General features: G+C 36.8%; 2 protein-coding genes across 2 annotated transcripts in view; one reads left to right on the top strand and one right to left on the bottom strand.

The window, feature by feature from the left end:
* BTD (biotinidase) overlaps positions 1–51 on the bottom strand; it is an 11,083-nt gene extending 11,032 nt beyond the window's left edge. The window contains exon 1 of the mRNA XM_054273661.1: positions 12–51. The gene's annotated coding sequence lies outside the window, so the exon portion shown is untranslated. The remainder of the gene's footprint in view (positions 1–11) is intronic.
* Positions 1–20,580, top strand: part of HACL1 (2-hydroxyacyl-CoA lyase 1) — a 21,049-nt gene extending 469 nt beyond the window's left edge. Inside the window, exons 2-17 of the mRNA XM_054273658.1 lie at positions 666–770; positions 4,346–4,386; positions 4,925–5,005; positions 7,665–7,737; positions 8,227–8,304; positions 9,284–9,378; positions 9,773–9,885; positions 11,482–11,617; positions 12,766–12,871; positions 14,222–14,305; positions 14,600–14,701; positions 15,633–15,787; positions 16,933–17,091; positions 17,381–17,488; positions 18,085–18,271; positions 18,656–20,580. Of these exons, the coding sequence (XP_054129633.1) occupies positions 666–770; positions 4,346–4,386; positions 4,925–5,005; positions 7,665–7,737; positions 8,227–8,304; positions 9,284–9,378; positions 9,773–9,885; positions 11,482–11,617; positions 12,766–12,871; positions 14,222–14,305; positions 14,600–14,701; positions 15,633–15,787; positions 16,933–17,091; positions 17,381–17,488; positions 18,085–18,271; positions 18,656–18,688 (1,656 nt within the window). The 3' untranslated portion in view covers positions 18,689–20,580. The remainder of the gene's footprint in view (positions 1–665; positions 771–4,345; positions 4,387–4,924; positions 5,006–7,664; positions 7,738–8,226; positions 8,305–9,283; positions 9,379–9,772; positions 9,886–11,481; positions 11,618–12,765; positions 12,872–14,221; positions 14,306–14,599; positions 14,702–15,632; positions 15,788–16,932; positions 17,092–17,380; positions 17,489–18,084; positions 18,272–18,655) is intronic.

The following is a 20,580-nucleotide window of genomic DNA, read 5'->3' as shown; positions in this document are numbered from 1 at the left end:
TCCCCCGTTACCACCAAGCGATGCTGGGGCTCCCCTGCGGCTCTGTCCCTGACAGCTGGATGGATGCCCCTCCTGCGCCTCCTTACAGCGACGAAAACTCTGTGTTATCACTAAACTCGAGATGCTGGCCCGGGTCTTGGGAGAAGACACTGCGTTTGGCCTGGGAAACATGGAAAAGTAGTTCAGCTGTAATCCAGATAAGCGTAGTCTTCTCCATCTCTGTGTTTCCGTGGGCACGGTGCTTTCCCAGCCCGTTTTGCCGTTAGTTTTCTGTGAAACTGTGAAAGCACAAGGTGCCACGAGGCATTTTCAGAGTAGAGGAAGGTGACATACTGAGAATCAGGAAAGTGACATAGCAGGGTTGTCCCAGGTAAGAATTGCTCAGTGAAAAGCACTAAACACACCTTGACTGAGGCACCGAACCCTTGTCCCACTGCTTTTAGCCTCCCAAAATCCATTTATGTTAATTTCACAACCACAGAGGGCTGAGCTGCAAGCATCAGCTGATGTTGCCACAGTGACCTGTGAGCTTCTCTGTGACTATATATGTTACATTTTAGTTTTAGATTGCCTGTGTAGTTAGCATGTCTGTGTTTGGCATGTGCTTATTAAAGCTGTTTTTTGGGAAAAAACAGTCTGACTTTTCTCAACTTTTTTCTTTATAGAATATTGAATACATGTTTGGCATTGTTGGTATTCCAGTCACTGAAATTGCAATTGCAGCCCAGGCAGCTGGAATAAAATATGTGGGAATGAGAAATGAGCAAGCTGTAAGTATATATCTGTAATGGGACCAACCCTTTCCTTAACTGTTTCACAATGGAATTAAACCCAGTTTACATTTTCTTACTAGAAAGAATGTGGTCTCTGAATTTTCCTTTAAAGAACCTATACAGTAGTAGCCACTGTTGTTTTGGAATAATGGAGAACATTGGTGCATTGGGTTGAGTGTTTCTTTATGCCCTTCTTTTCCCACTTCCATTTTAAAGTGGCCACTTCTTTTCTGTTAAGGGAATTGCATCTTCTTTCATTTAAAAATGCTATTCTCCAATAAGGGGGCAAGGATAGGAGAGAGGAAAAAAAATAATTTAAAGACAGCATATGATGGACAACAAAAAAAATTATAAAAAGTTATCTCCTTCAAGTGATATACTGTCAAATATTATCTGCCAGGTTTTGAGATGCTTTTTGTTTTTATGTAGCTTTATGCACACTTCCCAGAATTATCATTCTTGCTCTGACTGGTAGTATTTTAGTTCCTTTTAGGACTTTATTGCTGGCTCCTTTACTTTTTCCCCCCTGTCTATATCATGTTCTTAAGTACCCAAAGAGGAAAGTTTTCCTGTTGATTGATAGACTTGTTCTAACAATTTAAATAATTCTAGGGGTTTTTCCTTAACTGTGTTTTAAAAGCTCACAGAACAGCAAACCATAGAAAGTAATAATGCTTCCAAGTTCTCAAAATCAACCATGAACATACACTTAGACTCTCTTATTTATATATATTCAGCTTTATTGTGTAGGTGTCAGAAATTCAAGAGCCAAGCTCATCAGCATTTTGGTGCTGTGCTGCTAATTCTGCATTTGCTTGGTTTCCCACAGTAGTAACTCTTTAAATCTCAGTAATTTCTTGGGTAATCTCAGATTGAAGATAACCTTGGGGTTATTTGTTGTTTTGAAGGGTTGCTGCACAAGATGGGGAGCTGGCTGCTGAACTGGTGGCTGAGGGACCAGCAGCTTCCCATCCATACCTGGCCTACAGCAGTGGCCAGTTTTCCTTAACTTACTTAGTTCATAATCTTTAGGATTGTCCCAGTCCTCAACACAGTCTTCTTGTTGCAGTGCTTCTTCTAAATCAGGTGGTTGTGAGCTGTATATTTTTCTGTCTGATCCCTTCATTGTTCTGTTGGAATGTGAGAATATAGAGCAATGCATGTCTCTATGGAAAATCTGTAACATATGAGCAAGGCAAACATAGACAAACATATTTAAAAGGTGTATTTGAATCTTTGAACAACTGGGAATTCAGCACAATCTTTATGTTCCTCTAGGCCATTTAGCAAATATTCTAGTTTTAGCTATGGTTACTAACATGATTAAAATTAATTTCCTCAGGTATCAATAATTACCAGAGAAGATTGCTTTGCACTGCCAAATAAGATGCTGTTCTATTTATTAGTCTTTACTAGATGATTTATGATTTAATTATGAGCTGCTTTTGTCATGGAATAAAAACAGCACAAAGACTGTTTTAAGGTTAAAATGTCAGGATTTCTCTTCTTTGGGGAGTTGAAAAGGATGAATGGAGCTGCATCTTGTTGTGAGTTTTGGTTTGTTCTTTATCCCCAGTGAATAATAGAGTAATTTCTTGGCAAAAGGTGAAAGGTTATGTATAGTATATTCAAGATATACTCAATATATACATGTCATAGTTTTAAATGTCTCAGTTGTGTGGTCTGGCTGTGGAGGATGTGTATACAGCTGCCTCCTTTATTGGTGAAGGCAGCTGTAAATGATATATGGAAAATTAAGGTATTTTTTTTCCAGGGGTTGAGTTTCTACCTCATTTCTAGGCCAGATGTAGCAAAAGGATTTCCCTGTAAAAGTGATAACATTTTAATTAGCAGTGTTCATAGGAAATAGGGCCCATAAACAAGTTCAAACACAATAAAATCTCAGGGTGAGATAATTATCGAGCAGCGTACTTGTTGGTTGGCATCCTTATGTTCTTATTCTGCCCAGGATGGTGGTGGAGTCACCATCCCTGGAGGTGTTCAAAAGTGACTGGATGTGGCACTGAGGGCCATGCTCTGGTTCACAAGATGGTGATAGGTCACAGGTTGGACTCGGTGATCTTGAAGTTCTTTTCCAGCGTTAATAATTGTGTGAAGAACTCAAAACTGCAGAATAGAAACACCTGATGAAAGCATGGAGGTAAAAGTAGCACTGCCAATACCCACAAGCCGTTCTCCTGTGGCCTGTAACATGGTGTAAGTTTGCCAGAAGCAGTTCACCTGCATCCACATGCCCTTTGAACAGTGAAAACTGTGTTGCAACTTTACAGGGGCGTGTGTTTTTTGTATCTCTCCCTGGGTAATTAGAGATTGCTGCACTTGTTTACGAGATTGATAACCCAGCTCAGTTCTAAACTTCAGAACCCCCTTTACTATATGTTTATTTGTTAACAAAACACATTATTTATGTTAATTCTTACTCTTTAATAATAATTATCACTACATATTCAAACCAATCCCTTGATATTTGTATCCTTAGTTGTGAGCATATAATATGCTGGTGTTGGTGCAGCTGTGAAGGGAATTGGGCTCAAAGAACACTTTAATAATGGCAGCTGGAACCAAAGTGGGCATCTTATCACCAGAGTACTCAATTATAACTAAAATCAAATCTCCAGTCTATTTAAAAATGAAAGAGGCAGGTTCTAAGGCCAGAAGCTTACTTTAAAAAATTACAAAATATTGCAAAAGGAGGGGTTTTTTTCCATTAAGTGTTAGAACTCACTGATTTCGAGACAGGAGTATGAAAATATAAGAGACTAGGCAATGTCACACCTGAATTCTTGAGTTCCGTTGTCACCTGTAAACTTGATCACATGCTGTCATTTTTGCAGGTGAAATTTGTATCCAAATGTTTAATATCACTACAGGAATTGCTAAAAAACATACTCTGCAATAACACTGCTGATAAGCTGTGCCAACACATCTTGTATATGTTACTTTTGTAGTTTTTATTCAAAACATAATTTTTCTTTAAATGTGTGATACTAAAGCAGAGTGAGAAGTATTTCAGCAGCTCAGCTTATAAAAGATGATCCCAAATAATTCAATTATTGTCTCCGATGTGAGATTTCAACCTTTTGCTTGATTTCTGAAATACAATTCAGAATAGCTGCATTTCTGCTTGTTGTCTTTCTCTTGCAAGTCCCTCTTCCATGTTCATTCTGAAGGCAGTGGAAAGCAGAAGTTTCATGTTTTGTTCTATTTATTTTTTTTCCCTTGGTTTTAGTTGGGTTTTTTTCATCTGGTTGATGTTTTCCTTTTTCAATTCCCAAATAATACTAATGTAATATCTTGTGATAACAGGAGCCTGAAATGTGGAGAGAAGTGGAGAAGAGTCTTGAGATTTTTCATATTAATCTTCATGGACACTTGTAATAATGAGAAGAGTGAAATGGAGTTTTACTTATATTTAAGCTCTTATAGTCAGGGAAGAATCTGTACCTGCTTATTTTCAGTATTTTTGTTGAAAGTTATGTACAAAATATCATTAAATGTATAAATAATAGTAGTAATAACAATAGTATCATTGACTCCAATATTTTCAACAGGCTTGTTATGCTGCATCTGCTGTTGGATATTTGACTGGCAGGTATGTAAAGATTGTGCAAAGCTGTTAAGAAATGCCCACTAGTTAAGAATTATAATTTTTTATCTCATCACACCTGGAATAGCAAGAGTCTCTGCCTGAATTAAATTTCAGTAAAATTTGTGTTGAATCAGATGCAATTCTTCCAGTGTGAGTTTTCTTAATTGGTAACTGCTGATAAAGTACAGTTGAGAAAACTGCAAACATAAGTTTACATTAGATGGCAGAGCAAATGTGATAGAAGTCAGAGCTGTGTCAGGGTAAGCCTGTGTATATTGCCCATGTCTGTGTGGGTGGCACATAATTGTTCACTTGCTTTTCTAATTGGATTGATACAGCTCCATAGTTTCTGATTTCCATGTCTACCTTTAGTCATTCATACAAATTCCTAGCCATTCATGAGTTTTGGTGACATGAGTAAAGCTTTAATATTCTATATTTCAGCACCTTAATAATTTTTGTTGATTATTTATGTGGTGTTCCCTGTGCTCACTTTCCTTTTCTCTCTTCCTCTTTTTTTCTTTTTGTATTTTCTGTGTAGACCAGGAGTTTGTCTTGTAGTGTCCGGTCCAGGTTTCTTACACACCCTTGGTGGGATGGCAAATGCAACCATTAACTGCTGGTAATTTAACTGCATTTTTCCTTTAAAATTCCAATAATTGTGTGTTGTTACTTGTTTCAGATGTTGAGCTCCATGGTATTTAGTGTTTTAATTTTCTCATTATCTGCATGAAAGGGGAAAAAAGGAGTTCTTCCTTTATCAACCTTAAAATAATTTAGTTACATTTTTGTGTTCTCATGGATAAAATTCTTGGTTTTGTCCTACCCCATTTTGTATATATTAGAAAATCTACCAGTATAACTGGTTGTATGGATGTGTTTGAAAATGAAGTCAATATTAGCCTGTAATGCTCTCATGATCATGGAGATCATCTTAAAGGTGTTTCCTAAATTTAAATTCATACTGCCTTTGAATTACTGTATTTCATACATGAATAAATTGACAACTGCATTGTTAAAATCCCTATTTGCTCCCCACACTGCCATTTAGAGCAGTAATTAAGCATTGAATTAAATGATGTACAGAGGGATAGTATTTACTCCTATAAGCCTTCAGTGAGATGTGACAGCTTTGTCTGGTGTGCCCCTGGAAGCTGTTCAGAAAGCTGTACTGAGGAATTTTGGGAAGAAGCTGTAGCAATAGCAAGCAGATGTGTTCACAGAACAGAATGTGATCCAGAGCAGTGTGAACACCGGAACACTGAATTAGCAGTGGCTGATGGATGAGGGAAGCTCGGTAATGGGAACACTACAAATCAAATCTGACAGTTTGGAAAAAGTCCTCCAGTGTTCAAATCCTTTTTTTTTTAAAAATGAGTTATTGACTAAAGTTTTGCTGTCACTATTTGACCTTAGACTAAAAAAGATTATAGGAAAACCTTGCTTTTGAACAGTCAGGAGTTTGATTCTAAGGAAGAAGTGTACATGTAATTTACTTATGGATTTGCAGGAGACAATTTTGAGCGTAAACTGCATTTTCAAGGGTAAAACCTCTTGATACTTCCTGCTAAAAATTGCCTGCCATGCTGCTGCCTCTTGTCCTGCCTCATTCTGAGCAAGATTTTGTACCTCATTCTGGCTGTGACAATAGATTCCAAAGACAAGTGTGTGCTAGTTGGTAAGATTTGGAGTAAATACAAGCATGCTGAAATTGCAGTTAAATTTTTTATCAGTTTACTGAAGTTCTTCTCCTGCAAGTCCATAAGAATTACCATTATTAGTTTCATTATAGTCAAATGTTCTGTCTGCTTCACTGTTGTATAAGCACTGCTCTTCAAAATGTCTGCAATATTGTGACAGTAGTGCAATGATTTCCTTGAGGGAAAAACTTACTTCTAGTTAGAATTGTTTAAAACTTCAAGGGCAAAACTAAATCTTTTCAAGATACAGCTGTTGGAGTTGGCTTTCTAAATAGTAGACCAGTTTTGTAATTGTATTTCATTATTTGGAAGTAGTAGTTAATTTGTTCATTAAAATATTTAAATAAATTTGAAAAAGGCAAGTGAGAGGAACATAGGGTTTGTGGCTGTCAAACAGTCTTGGATAGTAATAATCATTTTGCTGAGGGGATGAAGCAGAATGAAATGTGTAGAGCAGTCACCAAGTGAGTTTTTCCATCAAGATTTTTCATGGAGGTAAGATGCAGCCTGAAGTTCTCATTTCACTGCTCCAGGGGATTAGAACTGAGATTTTTGATGTATGGCAGAGAAATGGCCTGGTTATGAAGCTCGGATCTAGATACACATATCCCCAAGTCTTATGGGTGATTAAATTTAGGATTATGCGTGGAAGTCACTGCTAATGTTTGAGCTTGATACATTGTATAGATAAATGCAGTGTATAAGGCCATATCTGAAGAGAAATTGTTTAAGAGAAAAAGCCTAGAAAGTTATAGACCCAATATTTCAATATAGTGCAGATGAATAAGATCAATAAAACAACTTTCCTCTGTTGACTCAGCCCTTAGCATTTTAAGGAGTTTGACCTACAATTTGAATAAAAGACAGGTTTTCATTCACTGTAGGAAAATTATTTATTATGCTTTGTGGAAATGACAGTAAAAATGTGCTCCTGTGGAATGTATAACCCTCATGGTAATGCAATACTGCCTTCCTTCCCTAGCTGTGAACTGATTTGAATTCAGGACTGCTTGCAGGCATGTTAATTTTTTGTCTGTTTTTTTCAGTTTTGGAATTTTTTTACTAAAAACAAAATGCAGGGAGTTAGCTCTCAGCCAGCTAACTTAGCTGTGTTCCAAGTTGTATAGGAAGAAAGCATAATATTTTTGAAAAATTGTATTCTAGCTTGTTTCTTAGTTCTAGTGCTTGTGCATGTTACAGTATCCTTTATAAAGACACATCTTAATACTTTTGGGTCCAATTAATACCTTTTAACTTCTTATTAGGTGTTATCATTCCCTCAAACCACTGTGTCACCCATATTTTGAAACTTAAATGAAAATTGCCTGCAATGGAACTTGGTTTTAGAACTTCTATGATCCAAGTCACTTAGTACAGCCAAATTGTCCCAAAACTGGTAACCCAAAAGCTGCTGGGAAGGCTACTGGCTGACACTCTGATATTTAGAATCCATTTTTGTATTCTGTATCTATTCTTGTACAGATTTGGGGATGCTATATGTATATATGTATACTTACAGGGGTTTTTGTTTGTTTGTTTGTTTGTTTGTTTTAATTTTTGTTTGTTTTTTAACTTTTCTAGGCCTTTGATTGTTATTGGCGGTTCTTCTGACAGAAATCAGGAAACCATGGGAGCTTTCCAAGAATTCCCACAGGTATACAGACATATAGCTTTCTGCAGGAAGGTTGCAGTTAAATAATTCTTGTCTCTTCATTATTGTAGGAAAAACAATCCCAAACACTAACATTTCCTAGCAGATCTTGTAATGCTGTTGATTTGCTCCACCTACTGGTTTAAAATTGACATTGTGTAAATACAGCAGATTGCCTTCATGTTGGAATTCATACTCTATTTTAGGTTTTCAGCTAGTATAAATTACCTTTGTTTGTTCTGAGAAGGACAAAACCAAGATGTCCAAGAAAATAAACCAGTTTATGGGGAAAGAAAAGAAAAAAAGCAAAAAAACTTAAGCATATGGAGGAATGAGTATGGTCTTGAGAGTTTTCACCAGCTGCTACTGCATTTTTCTATGGGGAAGTTTCCACTTCATTGGTTTTCATCTGTCATTTCTTTAATTTTATTCAAGTGGAAATTAGAAAATTACTTTGATAAATCAATACAATGGTTATTTTCCTTTATTCAGGTTGAAGCTGGCAGGCTGTACAGCAAGCTGTCTGTCCGTCCAAGCAGCCTGGAAGTTATTCCTGCTGTTATTGAAAAGGTATGAAAAAATACAAAATGAACAACAGAACCTCAGGTAACTGTCTCCTGTTTAGGTTTTGAGGGTTTATTTTTGTACAGTTGTTATTCTGAGTAATTTGCTCTGGCATCAAGGAAGTGATGGTTGATTGAGTAAATTAACAACTGGGGAGGTTCTGCCTTATGGACAATGCTATGGAATAGGCTAGAAATAGATCCTAGTCCAGTCAGATGCTTACTGATCCTTGCAGTGATTTTTGTTAGCTTCAGATAAAGTTGGAAAATTTTTATGAAATAAATGCTTTCAGGGAGAGATGCAATAACTAGAAATAAAATGCTTCAGCTGTTTTACCATTGTCATGTGAAGGAGATTTGGAGGGGGGCAGTGGAGATGGTTGTTTTTGGGGTTTGAGTTTGTTTGTTGTTCTGTTGGGTTTTTTTGAGAGTGAAAAAGACACATCCTTATCTCAGTGCTTCAGAGAGGATTAGAGAAGTCTCTTGGTACTGCTGTAGCAGCCCTTCAGCCATGTCAGCCTAAATTCTGCATACAGTCATACTGTTTTCAGAAGTGCAGATTCAGCAGAGCATCTAGCTGGAATATAAGAGCTGGGATCAAAAGTAATAGAAAATGGAGGCATTGGTTATCTTGGTTTTACTCTGTTTGTGCTACTTTAAGTAGAATTCAGCATGCATATTTAATTTTGTATCTCCAAACATAACAGCTGATAAAGCCATTGTCTCATTGCAAATTAAACAAAGAATTTAGAGTCTAATACTGTGCATCTGCTGAAAGGCTCCAGCTGGTATATAAGAGAAAGTGTAAATAGCTGTCAAAACTTTATTTTGGGGTATAAATCCATGGAAGCTTCCACTGTGATGAATCAGCAAAATGAAATTGTACACCTTGTCTGCCTACAGCAGAGTTTTCTTGCTTTTTTGAATATAGATATTTTTAAAATCCTGTCAAACAATGATTAAAGCTGTGATTGTATGTTTTCTAGGCTGTGAGAACCAGCATGTATGGTCGTCCAGGTTCCTGCTATATTGACATACCCGGGGATTTTGTGAATCTTCAGGTGAATAAGAGCTCTGTCAAGTGCGTAAAGATTACGTTCATTACTTTTAAAATTACTGAACAAAAGAAAATTCATTTATAGGTCAATTTCTTTCCTAAAACAAGAAAATCAAGCCTCTAAATGTGACATTGCATCATAACATGATACAGATTACAGTTTGTACTGAAGTGTGCGAAAAAGAATGAGTTAATATGGTAATATAATGATGTCCCTCTGTAAATCTCTGAAACAAAACTACCTAGAAAATCAAAGAGACAACGAGGGAAAACTTCAAAGCCTGTTTTGAAAAATATATTTCCTGTTCTAATAAATGCTGTAACATGGTGTGTAGCAACAGCACTTTTATGCTCAACAATATCAGCATTTCTTGTTTTGAATTTTTTAAAGAGCCTCTTTTGTTTTGCTTGGCTGCAGGTACACGGAATGCTGCCTGCCACCTCCCATCAGCTTGGCTGAGCACTCTGCTGTATCCAAAGCAGCCTCTGTCATTGCTCTTGCCCAGCAGCCTCTGCTCATCATTGGCAAAGGTAGAATGCTTTGGTGTAGCTTTGAACTGTGCATGTTCAGGACAAGAACTGTGATTGCTTTTCCCCAGAAGTGTTACCCATATTCTTTTTAGTCTAACAAACCAACCAACCAGTAGTAAAAACACAAAATTCTTTGGAATTTGACGTTAAAATCTGCTCGGGTTTTAGAATTATTTTCTGTTCTTTAATAGTTTATTTTTCATCTAGTTTAAAGCAAATCAACTGGTAAAATACAAGTTTATGTAGAAGAAACCCAGATAACTGTTGTCTTTAATCCTAGAGCAAATACCAAGGGATCACTTCCAAAATTCCAAGCAATTTAAATTCTATTAAAGAAATATTCTCTGCTCTGGCATATATAGCAAGAACCAGAGTAACCAAAGGCAGTTTTTCTGGTTCTTGCTGAAAGTGCCAGCCTACCTGTGTGGGGATGTACAGCAACACAGCAGGTGCTACTGCTGTTGCTGCTTTACAGACTTTTCTTTGTACTCTGCCAGTCTAATCAATTCCTGGAGATGGAGGGTAATTATTTTCTGTGCTAGTTCACTTCTTTTATGCCTCCTTGTGGAGTGTTAGCCAGTGCAATGGTGTTCCTGTTGAAGATACAGGTCAGCTAGGAAGAGAATTAAAATAACCAGCTCATTTAACTCAGGCTGTTTTCCTGCAGATATGGGGAATGATCTCTGTCTGTGTTTAATTGGGGAGTGCAGTGATTGAAATGAGATGGATCTTATGATTGATTAGGTAATGAAATTGAAAACAGAAGGTAGATCAGAAGAGATTATGGGTTGTTTTTTTTTCTCTCTGGCTGGATACACAGGAAGAAAAGGGTGTTCTTTGAAAGTGAAAGGTGGAAAACTCAAAAAAAAAAGTGTTTTGTCTATGTCAACATTTGAGAATTTACTCAACAAATGTGCCTGGACTTTGTGCTGTATAATGTTAGCAGAATTTTTTTTGAAAGATTTGCAAAAGTATATTTTTCAGGATTTAAGACTCATAGATTCAAGCCATGCACAAGGACCAGTCAGTTAATCCAGGTTACCTGGGCAAGCTAAATTCAGCAGCCATGAACTGCTGCAGCATCAGGAAATGTGTGCACAAACACATACCTTTGCAAGGACTTGTTTGTGTTTCTCTCTTTTCACTAAAGGCTTATAGTAGAGTCTTTGGGCAGGTTATGGAGCAGGGGGTAAGCAAGAACTGACATGACATGACATAAAGGTCATCTCATGTTGCTGCTGCAGAAGTCTCTGTCCCATAATTCAAATTTCACTCACTAAAAAATTGTGATTTTAAATAAACAAGATCTCCTATTTTTCCCTGCCCTGCTTCATAAAAATTGATAGAAGAATTCAGCTGAAGTCTTACAAAAAAAACAAGCAAACAAAAATTTTTGCCAAAAGTATGTGACATTTTTAACTGCAGATATCTGTGGTTTGGCATGTTTAGTTTTGAGTTCTTCAGGATGAAAAGTAACAGGCAGATTTCATAATGGAAAACAGTACTCTCTCTGCCATAATGTAATCAGCATAATTGTAGTTCAAGCAAATACAGTTGGTTTCTGTAGTATTAAGCAGTCTCTTTCATTTCATTCAGGTGCTGCTTATTCACATGCTGAAAACAACATCAGAAAGTTGGTGGACCTTTGTGGACTGCCTTTTTTGCCTACCCCAATGGCAAAAGGAGTAGTTCCTGATAACCATCCAAATTGTGTAGCTGCAGCAAGATCAACGTAAATATAAAGCAAGGCTTCTAATCCTAATAGATGAGAAACAACTAGGAATTTTGGTGGGCTACAGATGCCAGGGAAGAGAAAATTCATACCACAAAAATTTTTTCAACTATGTTTTGCGCCTCACTGTAGAGCACTGGAGATTCTGCTGGAAAAGGGACAACAGATTTAAGTGGATCACTTTAGAATGCTGACCAGGAAGATACTTTGAGATATAATATATTCTATAGCTATGAAACCTGTGGCAAGTGGATGTATTCATGTTGCTAGTGTGTATTTTGTAACATAAAACATAGCTGGTAAACAGTTTATGTTAAATATTTAACTTTGTGCACTAGATAAACTCCTTCTTTTTACTTTAACACCATAAACAGAAACTTGAATTGCCCGTGTTGCAGCTGAAGTTTTGCCAGCTGTTGTTTCTGTGTGGTGTTTGCAATACCCTATCACTGAATTGCACTTTATTTATAAAGAAAAGTAAGATATTTCAAACTACTCTGAACGAGTATGTTTAAAGTGACTTTTAACAGGGGTTTTTTTTTTTGGCTTTTGGCAAAATTAATGTGACTGGACTCTGAGAACCCCACTATGTATGAGTATGCAGAGAGTCAGTTTGCAGGTGGAGCATTTATATACCCTGAAAGTAAAATGCTGTCCATTGCTGAGCCTATTAGCTTTATCACTGCTAAGCATGCTGCTAGGCAGAATAGAAAATAAAAGAATATACCAAATATTGTCTGCCTATCTGAAAGGTAAATTAATGGGAGACTAAACTGAGAGGCCCATACCAGTCTTAATTTTGGCACCCACTGTTGCCAGTGTCACAACAGGGAGTCTTTTGCTTTAACCTGAGCATCATTCTAGCATCTTGTTGGTCTCCCAATGTAATGATTCCTCTCCTATGTGCAGTGTAATAGGAGAATAGTAATTAATTTTCTTCTCAAGTTCCTTAACTTTAGAATGGCTTGGTGATTGGCTGTATAAAAGGATGCAGGGTTTTGGGGCTAAGCAAGCAACTTAGAGGAGTGAAGAATTCTATGTGTATTCTGAGGTTTGCTGTGGTGGTTAGGGTTCCTTCTAATTTTGCAATGACTGTTGAATGTAATAGTGATTCCTTCTTATCTGCTTCTGTCATTTCCCTTTATTAGGGCATTACTGCATGCTGATGTAATCATCTTGCTTGGTGCAAGATTGAATTGGATTTTGCATTTTGGTCTTCCACCAAGGTATCGACAGGATGTAAAGGTTATTCAGGTAAGCAGGAAAATTTTTATCACTTAATGGAAGTCTTCTGTGTTCTAGCATTGACCAGAGCAATTATTGTAAATTATTTTGGTAATGCATTTCATGTGGCAAATACTGCCATATGGGCAGTGCAGTATGGTGCATATAGTTATGGTAATTCTCCAGAAATACTTATGCTCTCTTTAATTATTGTTTTTACTTCCCAATTTTTTTTCAAGAATGCTTACAGTATTGTTCCTAGTATCAAGAGCTTGGTGCTGCTGTAATGAGGAGGGCAGACACATCTATGCCATTGACTAATATAGGGTTAGACTCACAATACTGTTGTGATCTTTGGAGCATTGGAATTTCTATGATTGAAAGAAAACTGTCTTTGAAATTGTGGAATCTTTCATACTGCTCTCTTGGCTGACTTTTGTTCTGAAAAAGAGCTGCTTTCAAATCCTGTCATATTGTAAGAGCTCAGTCACTCAGAAATGAAGTAAGAGGAAGAAAAGCTGTTAAACTAATTATTGCATTTGATAATCTGCCAGCTCTTAGAAAGAGAAGTCTTCAAATTGTGTCCTTAAAATCTCCTCTCCAAGACTCTGTGATCAAATAGTAGTAGTTGATTCATACTGGCTGTCCTGCTTACACTGACCTGGAACATAGTCTAAAGTTCCAAACTTCAAACTTAATAGCATTAATTTTTAAGCTAAATTTTTTAAAATACACGTTATTTTTGCAAATATTATGTTATTCCTCTTCCTAAAAAAATTAAAGAAAATATTTTTTCGTCTCGCCTAATTTATTTCACTATCAGAGATTAGTATTAAAACACTAAGTCACTTCATTGTCTGCGTGACCTGGTCAAAAATAACAGTTTATGTAACCTTAGAGGGCTCATGCATCACTGATAGATTTGCTTCAGTAGTTGCAACTTACTTTTCAGTTTCTTCATGCTAACTAAGTTCTTACTGTCAAGTAGCATACACACAGTTTTCTCAGTGAGAAAATTGCTGCTTTGTATAGGTGTATATGCTTTGTATACCTGAACCTGGATTTTTAGCTCACGTGCAATGCTGTAGTAAAGTTCTACAATGTCTGCAAGAGCTTGAAAGAAGCAAGCAATCAACTTCAAGGATATATATAACTTTTCATTAAAATAGGTATGTACCATAGGGTTTTACCTTGTATAAAGGATTGTCTCCTGATGTCATGTCAGGGAAAGACAAAGGAAGTTACCTGTGCAGCCAAAACAGGATATGAAGACAATGTTAGACATCTGTGCATGTTAGGGCATGTTCCTCACTTGAACTAAAAAAAAAAATTCTGGTTAATATCCTTGAGTTAATGGTTGGTTTTGTTTTTGAAATACAGATTGATATTTGTGCAGAAGAGCTGGGGAATAATGTCAGGCCAGCTGCAACTTTATTAGGTGACATAAACGCCGTGACTGAGCAGGTAACGTCATGTCCCGTGTCCTCTGGTTTTGACCTCAATTTCCTCTGATTCATGTGGTGTAATTTGCCAGTTAAAAATAAAAAAAAACAAACAACCCAACTGTTCAAGGAAAACCGTTTGTCAGGCAGTGTATTTGTGTTGTATATCCAGTCTATTCTCAAATTTTATGTTAAAGATTCTGATTACTGTGATTGTGCTGGGATGGTTCTTAGTAATGTTATTATTGATATCTTGTTGTCTTCTTCTTTTAAATATGTTGAAAGACCCCTTTACAACATTGAAATATTGTTCTAGCTCTTAGAAGAATTCAACAGAAGATCATGGAAATATCCTTCCAATTCAGAGTGGTGGCAGAAGCTAAGAGAGAAAATAAAGAACAATGAGGAAAGATCGAAGGTAGTGTGACATTAAAGAAATTAAAAGGTTTCTTGCTATAACAGGCACTGATAAATTATCAGTTTTGTAACTGGTCTATATCCAGCTTCCTCAATTATTTCACAGTTAAGTCACCCAGACTTTGAAAATTTGTATCATTCTGGTACAGGCTTACTCTTCTTATGCTTAGGAACTATAAGCATTATAGGTTAAGTATTCTATGATTTTGTATAAATTCAAACTGTGTAGAAATCATTACACTTTGTGATTGGATTCTTAGAGCCATTAGTAGAAGACCACAGCCAGAGCTGCTGTATTATGGGTAATGGCTTTTAAGCAGTGGACTGATGTTCCAAGTACTCCAAGTGGAAACTGGCTTAGGTGAAGACACATTCTTAGTTTTCCTCTAATTGTAATCATTGTTTGTAATTGTGCAGTTTAGCAGTGCTGGTCTAGGTTTAATCTATGTTACAAGCAAGTAGCTGTTAAGGCAAAGAGACCACAGATGCTTGGTATATACCTAACTTTGTGTGATTCATATTCTGCAACTTCAGATGCATGTTCCCAAGACTGGGATCTAAAATAAAATCATTTTAACAAATTGCTCTTTTGAATTGTCTCCCAGCACACAGATGACAGCTCACTTAGGGTTGTAAATAGTCATGCCTGGTGCAGAAAAATTTCATGAGCCTCTTGGGTTAAACTGAGTTTTAATAGCTTCTGCTAATGATAGGCCATTGAAGGGCTGCTGAGCTTGTTTAGCCTCTGATAAATATGTTGTGTCCCCAGGATAGATACAAAAGGAGTGACCTTGATGCAGTGCCTTAAAAACCAAATACTTCAGCCTTACCTGAAGCAGAGTGTATTTTATTTCCATCATTATTATTTATGTGCCTCTGTTTTGCACCCTAAATTCTATTCATGGGAGTTTCTAATATCTTTTCTTTTTAAGGGATTAGCATTGCAGAAATCTCTGCCTATGAATTATTATACAGTCTTCCATCACATCAGAGAACTGATACCCAAGGACTGCATTTTAGTAAGTGAGGGAGCAAACACCATGGACATTGGACGAACTATGCTTCCAAATTTCTATCCCCGGCAAAGGTGGGATATCTTCTGTTCTGACTCAACATGCTACACTTCTGCATAAATGTTTTCATTTAGCTAACAAGAATAATGGCCTGGAAAACAGAAGTATAATATGTTGGGAGAGGGATTAAGGAAAGTTTTCCACTCACATAATGATGTCCTGTCATAGATTGTAACAATTCTCTGCGTGCTCTGCAGCAGAATGGTGATAGTTGCTCTCTTCTTATGGAAAGGGAGTGATGAGTGTTGTGTTCAGTTCTCTGACCTTGATGTTTGTTTCTGTGTTCAGAGTCTGTGGTAAATACTGATGAAAAATAAAAACAATCATTTGGATTCTTATGTTGAAAAGAATTCACATGAAGAGTTTTTCTTTGGCACACTTCAGAACAGGGAAAACTTGAAAATTGGATTATATATAGGGCATGCTTTCATGTAAACCTGCATGCCTAAGGTGTGGGTACTCAAAATACTGCTTTGTGAGTAAAACAACCAACAGCACCCATGTACTTCCAGTAGAGCTGGGGAAAGAGTGTGTATTTTCCCCCTTATTTAAAATAAGTACACAGTAATGTTACTGGTTGTCTTTCAGACTGCACTGCACATGTCTGAAAGGAAATTTGAGCAGTTAACCCTAGAATAATCTAGTGCTTTATGTACTTTTGTATCCATTATGTGCTTCTGATGGAAATGATCTAACTAAATTATAGCTTTCAATTTGATTTCAAATGGTTGAACAGAAGACTAAAATTTGAACAGCAGTATTTAATCAATGGCTTTCAGACTCATAGTTACATTTTCAAGGAATTAAATATAGAAATATTTCATGTTGTCTGTCTCTACAGTAATTGAATGTTTTTGAAATACTGTAACTATGCAAGATAAAAGCATATGAGAATAGTTCATTATTGTGGCACTAGTGTACAAGAGTTCTTCATTTTAATTTGAGTTTTCCAGTATGTTTATATCCCTTGAAACATTTGCAATTTTATCAAATGTTTGGCTGACTATAATAATCTCTACATGTGGTATCTCTTTATACAAATTGTTTATAAAACAATATTTGCATACTGTATGGCAAAGTAATCAAAGTAAGGCACCATGAATGAATTAAAGAGATTGAGTAGCAATAAAGGGATAGTAATTGTGTATTCTCCCTTTAGGCTTGATGCAGGTACCTTTGGAACCATGGGAGTGGGGCTGGGTTTTGCCATAGCAGCTGCCATGGTAGCCAGGGACCGCACACCTGGAAGGCGAGTTGTCTGCATAGAAGGGGATAGTGCTTTTGGATTTTCTGGAATGGAGGTGGAGACTATCTGCAGGTAACTGAGATTTTTTGCCTCAAGAAGATGCTCTTCAGGGTCACTTTAACTAGAAGAACTTAACTGCTGGTAGGTGGGGCATCCATAAAACACATAAAAACAAGCCAGAAAACATGCATGCTCATTTTTTTTATGTTGTTGTGATATAGTGCTTTACTAGTGATGGTTGAATCATATTTCAGGTGGAAGTGGTTTTTTTTCTCATTTTCCTTGTAAGGAAATTTACACTCTTAGCATCTTACAAAGGGGGCAAGTATTTCAGAATTCTTCCAAATGTGTCTTTTTACAGATACAACTTGCCAATCCTGATAATTGTAGTAAACAACAATGGGATTTACACTGGTTTGGATGCAAATTCCTGGGAGCAAATGTTAAAGTTTGGTGACCCTGCTACATGGTAAGCATCTTCAATGTCTATGTAACTATGGAAGAAGTGACCAAAATGGTCATTCTCTTAATTTTTAATGCTTTATGATCCAGATAAAAATTACATTTATAAAATCCATTTAGTCGTGGGCTAAGTTCATATAAGTAAGGACCAATTACCAAAAGCAAACAGCTAACCTACTTCCAGCCTACTGTTTGCACAGCAGTGTGGCAGAGAGATGATTCTCTATTAGTTTTCTCAGGTTCCTGCAGCAGTTCAGCTCACACAGTACAGAGTTCATAGTGAGTAACTTTCAAAAGCCTGATACTCTCCAAAATTAGCTGAGATCTGAGTTTACACAGGACTTCTGCTTCTGAGCTGAGATCCCTGTACTAAGAGAACTAAGCTAAAGCTTAGCTGAGGAATGGTTCCACAAGATAAAAATGAGTACAGTACCCTATAAACACATCTTAGGTGATACAGCAACCACAGGTCTTTCAGCCCAGAAGAATTCATCAGGCCAGCACAATAATCATCTTGCACTTTAAAATTGGTGCTAAAGTAATTAAATTAGTCAGCCTGGCAATTTTCCCATGCCATTAGTCATGTTTTCCATTCTGTTACAGTGTACCTCCTGTTTCTCTCCTGCCAAATGCACACTATGAGAAAATTATGTCTGCCTTTGGAGGCAAAGGATACTTTGTTAAAACACCAGAAGAATTGCAGAATGCTCTGAAAGCAAGTGTGACTGACAAGCAAACACCTTCTCTTATAAATGTAATGATTGATCCACAATCTGAGAGAAAGAAGCAGGTGTGTATGTGTTTTCCTTTCTTTTACTGCGAGCTTCATGGTTGTAAGCTTCTGAAAACCTTAGGGACTATCATTTAAACCACAGAGGAGTCAGGATGGTTGCAAGGAAGAAAGATTGTTGTTAGAATTGGGAGATGGAAAAAACAGGTCCTTTTACACCATGCCATCTGCTTTCCTTGCTATCTGCTTGTTCGGGTTTTTCCCCCTACTGGCTGTATAGTGTTCTTAATGACTGTTTCCAGAATTTAAGGTTATTGCTTTTTATTCTAGACCAAAGGAGATGAACCATTTTTAAGCACTCTTTATATCCTGTGGATTCCCCCTTACTGTTTGTCCATTCTGATGTGTTTTTTATTCTATGTTGGTTTGTTTTTTTGCTTCCAGGAATTTCCGTGGCTGACTCGTTCTAATCTCTAGTAGAAGAGGAAGATGATGGTGGTGCAAGGCATCATGTTAAACAAAATTGAGTTATGTTCTGGAAGTGCAACTGATACAACTGTATTTTGCATAAGCACTGGAACAAGTGGGATTTTAGAACTGCTGTTAGAGGAATCTTTAAATGCTGAAATTAGATAACTGTAAAATGAGAAAGACACATATGAATGTATATCAGGCCTTCTAACAGATTGTACACAAACACTGATGATAAAATCATATACTTTTGCTTTTACTCAGAGTAATACCCATTATCTTTGAATTAAAATCTTGAATGTTCTGGATGAAGAGAATAAGGTGAGGGTTTTATGCTGCCTGAAACATAGAAGTGTTTGCCAGTCTGCAATTATAGTAGCTTGATTTTTAACCAACCACACCACCATTCTGCTTGTTAAAAACTTTGTCCTCTAAGGACCAAACCAAAGCATCTTGTTGTGAATAATTCCTGATTGGCCTCATTATGCATCGAAACCTGTTGCATTGGTAGTAGCTTCCTAATTTTACAGATTAATTTTTCATCTTCTTCTGAATGCAGAAGTAGTGTATTAAAAAGGCAGACTTGCTCAAGAATTAAGCTTCTGTCTACTGAATTTGTTGTTACTAACTGGAACTTATGGTGTTTGTAGGAAAAGCAAACCCTGGATTTTTGTTTGAAGCTTAGCTCTTCACAAACACCAGGCTGAAAGCATGGCCATATTTATTAGTGAGATTTCCAGTATTAATAGACTGTATATCTTTATAATCAGAAAAATTATAAATAAAACATTACCACCACCATCACTGAAATATCAACAGTGACACCAACAAAAAGACCACAAAGAAAAGCCAAAAAACCCAAATGAAAACAAAATTTTAAAAAATCCCTCACCAGAGCAACAACAATAAAAGTTATTAGACTGGAGCATAATGTTAATTTTGGATGGCATCACAAAACAACCACCAGTGTTTGTGCTGTGGCTGGCTAATTGTACAACAAAGGTTCTTCCTGTATGGAGACCTAGAGTCCCACCTGCACTGTGATGCTGAGGTGACATTTAAAGCACATATTTGGCCTGCCTGGCATTCTGTCTACTGTGTTTTCATTTGTTGCTGCATCTGACAATCTGACTTAGAGTTCAGACTTTAGAAATTAGGTCGCTCTTTGTCTATGCTTCTGTCATGGCCTACAACACTTACTATGCAGAATACTCTAACAGATTATATTTACATCTGTTCATAAATGCAAGGTTCTTTGTTGTTAGATGCATAAAAGGGAATATTCTATCTCTGATTTGGGTTTTGCTTGCTTTATTTTCTATTATTCCATTGTCAGTAATTGTTAGTTATCTAGTGGAAAGCACTTGATGACCTAAGGAGAGAGAGCACTGGGCTGGCAGGGGACTGTGGCCTGCAGTCAGGTTTGTTGCAAAAGGCTTGGCTTATTGGGTCTGGCACTTTGGTTTGGGTCTGGCCCAAGGCCATGGGTTACTGTTAGGTAGAGGAATGTAGGAATGTTTCTACACACTGGTACAGGAAGATAATACCTGAAAGAAATAATATCTGAAATAATCTGAAGTGCAAAAGGATAAAATCCTAGAGTGGATACAGCTCACAAAAAAATGTAAGGTTCCTGAGTTGCTGTGTTCTCTGGGATATCTGCAAGGAAAGTGGAACAATGTTGAATCTTGACATTAATTTTGTTTCATTCTTCTTCTTGTCTCACAAATTCTTTTTGATATGTTTCTCTGATTAAACACAACTCATTATTCTGGTGTAAAATATCTGTAAGAGTTAATGCTGGAACTGACCACAGGGGAGATTATTTGCATTGGATAAGCAAATGTAGAAAATACTATTTTATACTTGAAAATTAATAAAAAGTGATTTTCATGCTG

The sequence above is a fragment of the Melozone crissalis genome, unplaced genomic scaffold (genome assembly GCF_028551555.1).
Source record: "Melozone crissalis strain CALT ecotype California unplaced genomic scaffold, PUWL_Pcris_2 ptg000016l_1, whole genome shotgun sequence".
In the NCBI taxonomy this organism is placed as follows: domain Eukaryota; kingdom Metazoa; phylum Chordata; class Aves; order Passeriformes; family Passerellidae; genus Melozone; species Melozone crissalis.
This window is presented reverse-complemented; position numbering and strand designations above follow the sequence as displayed.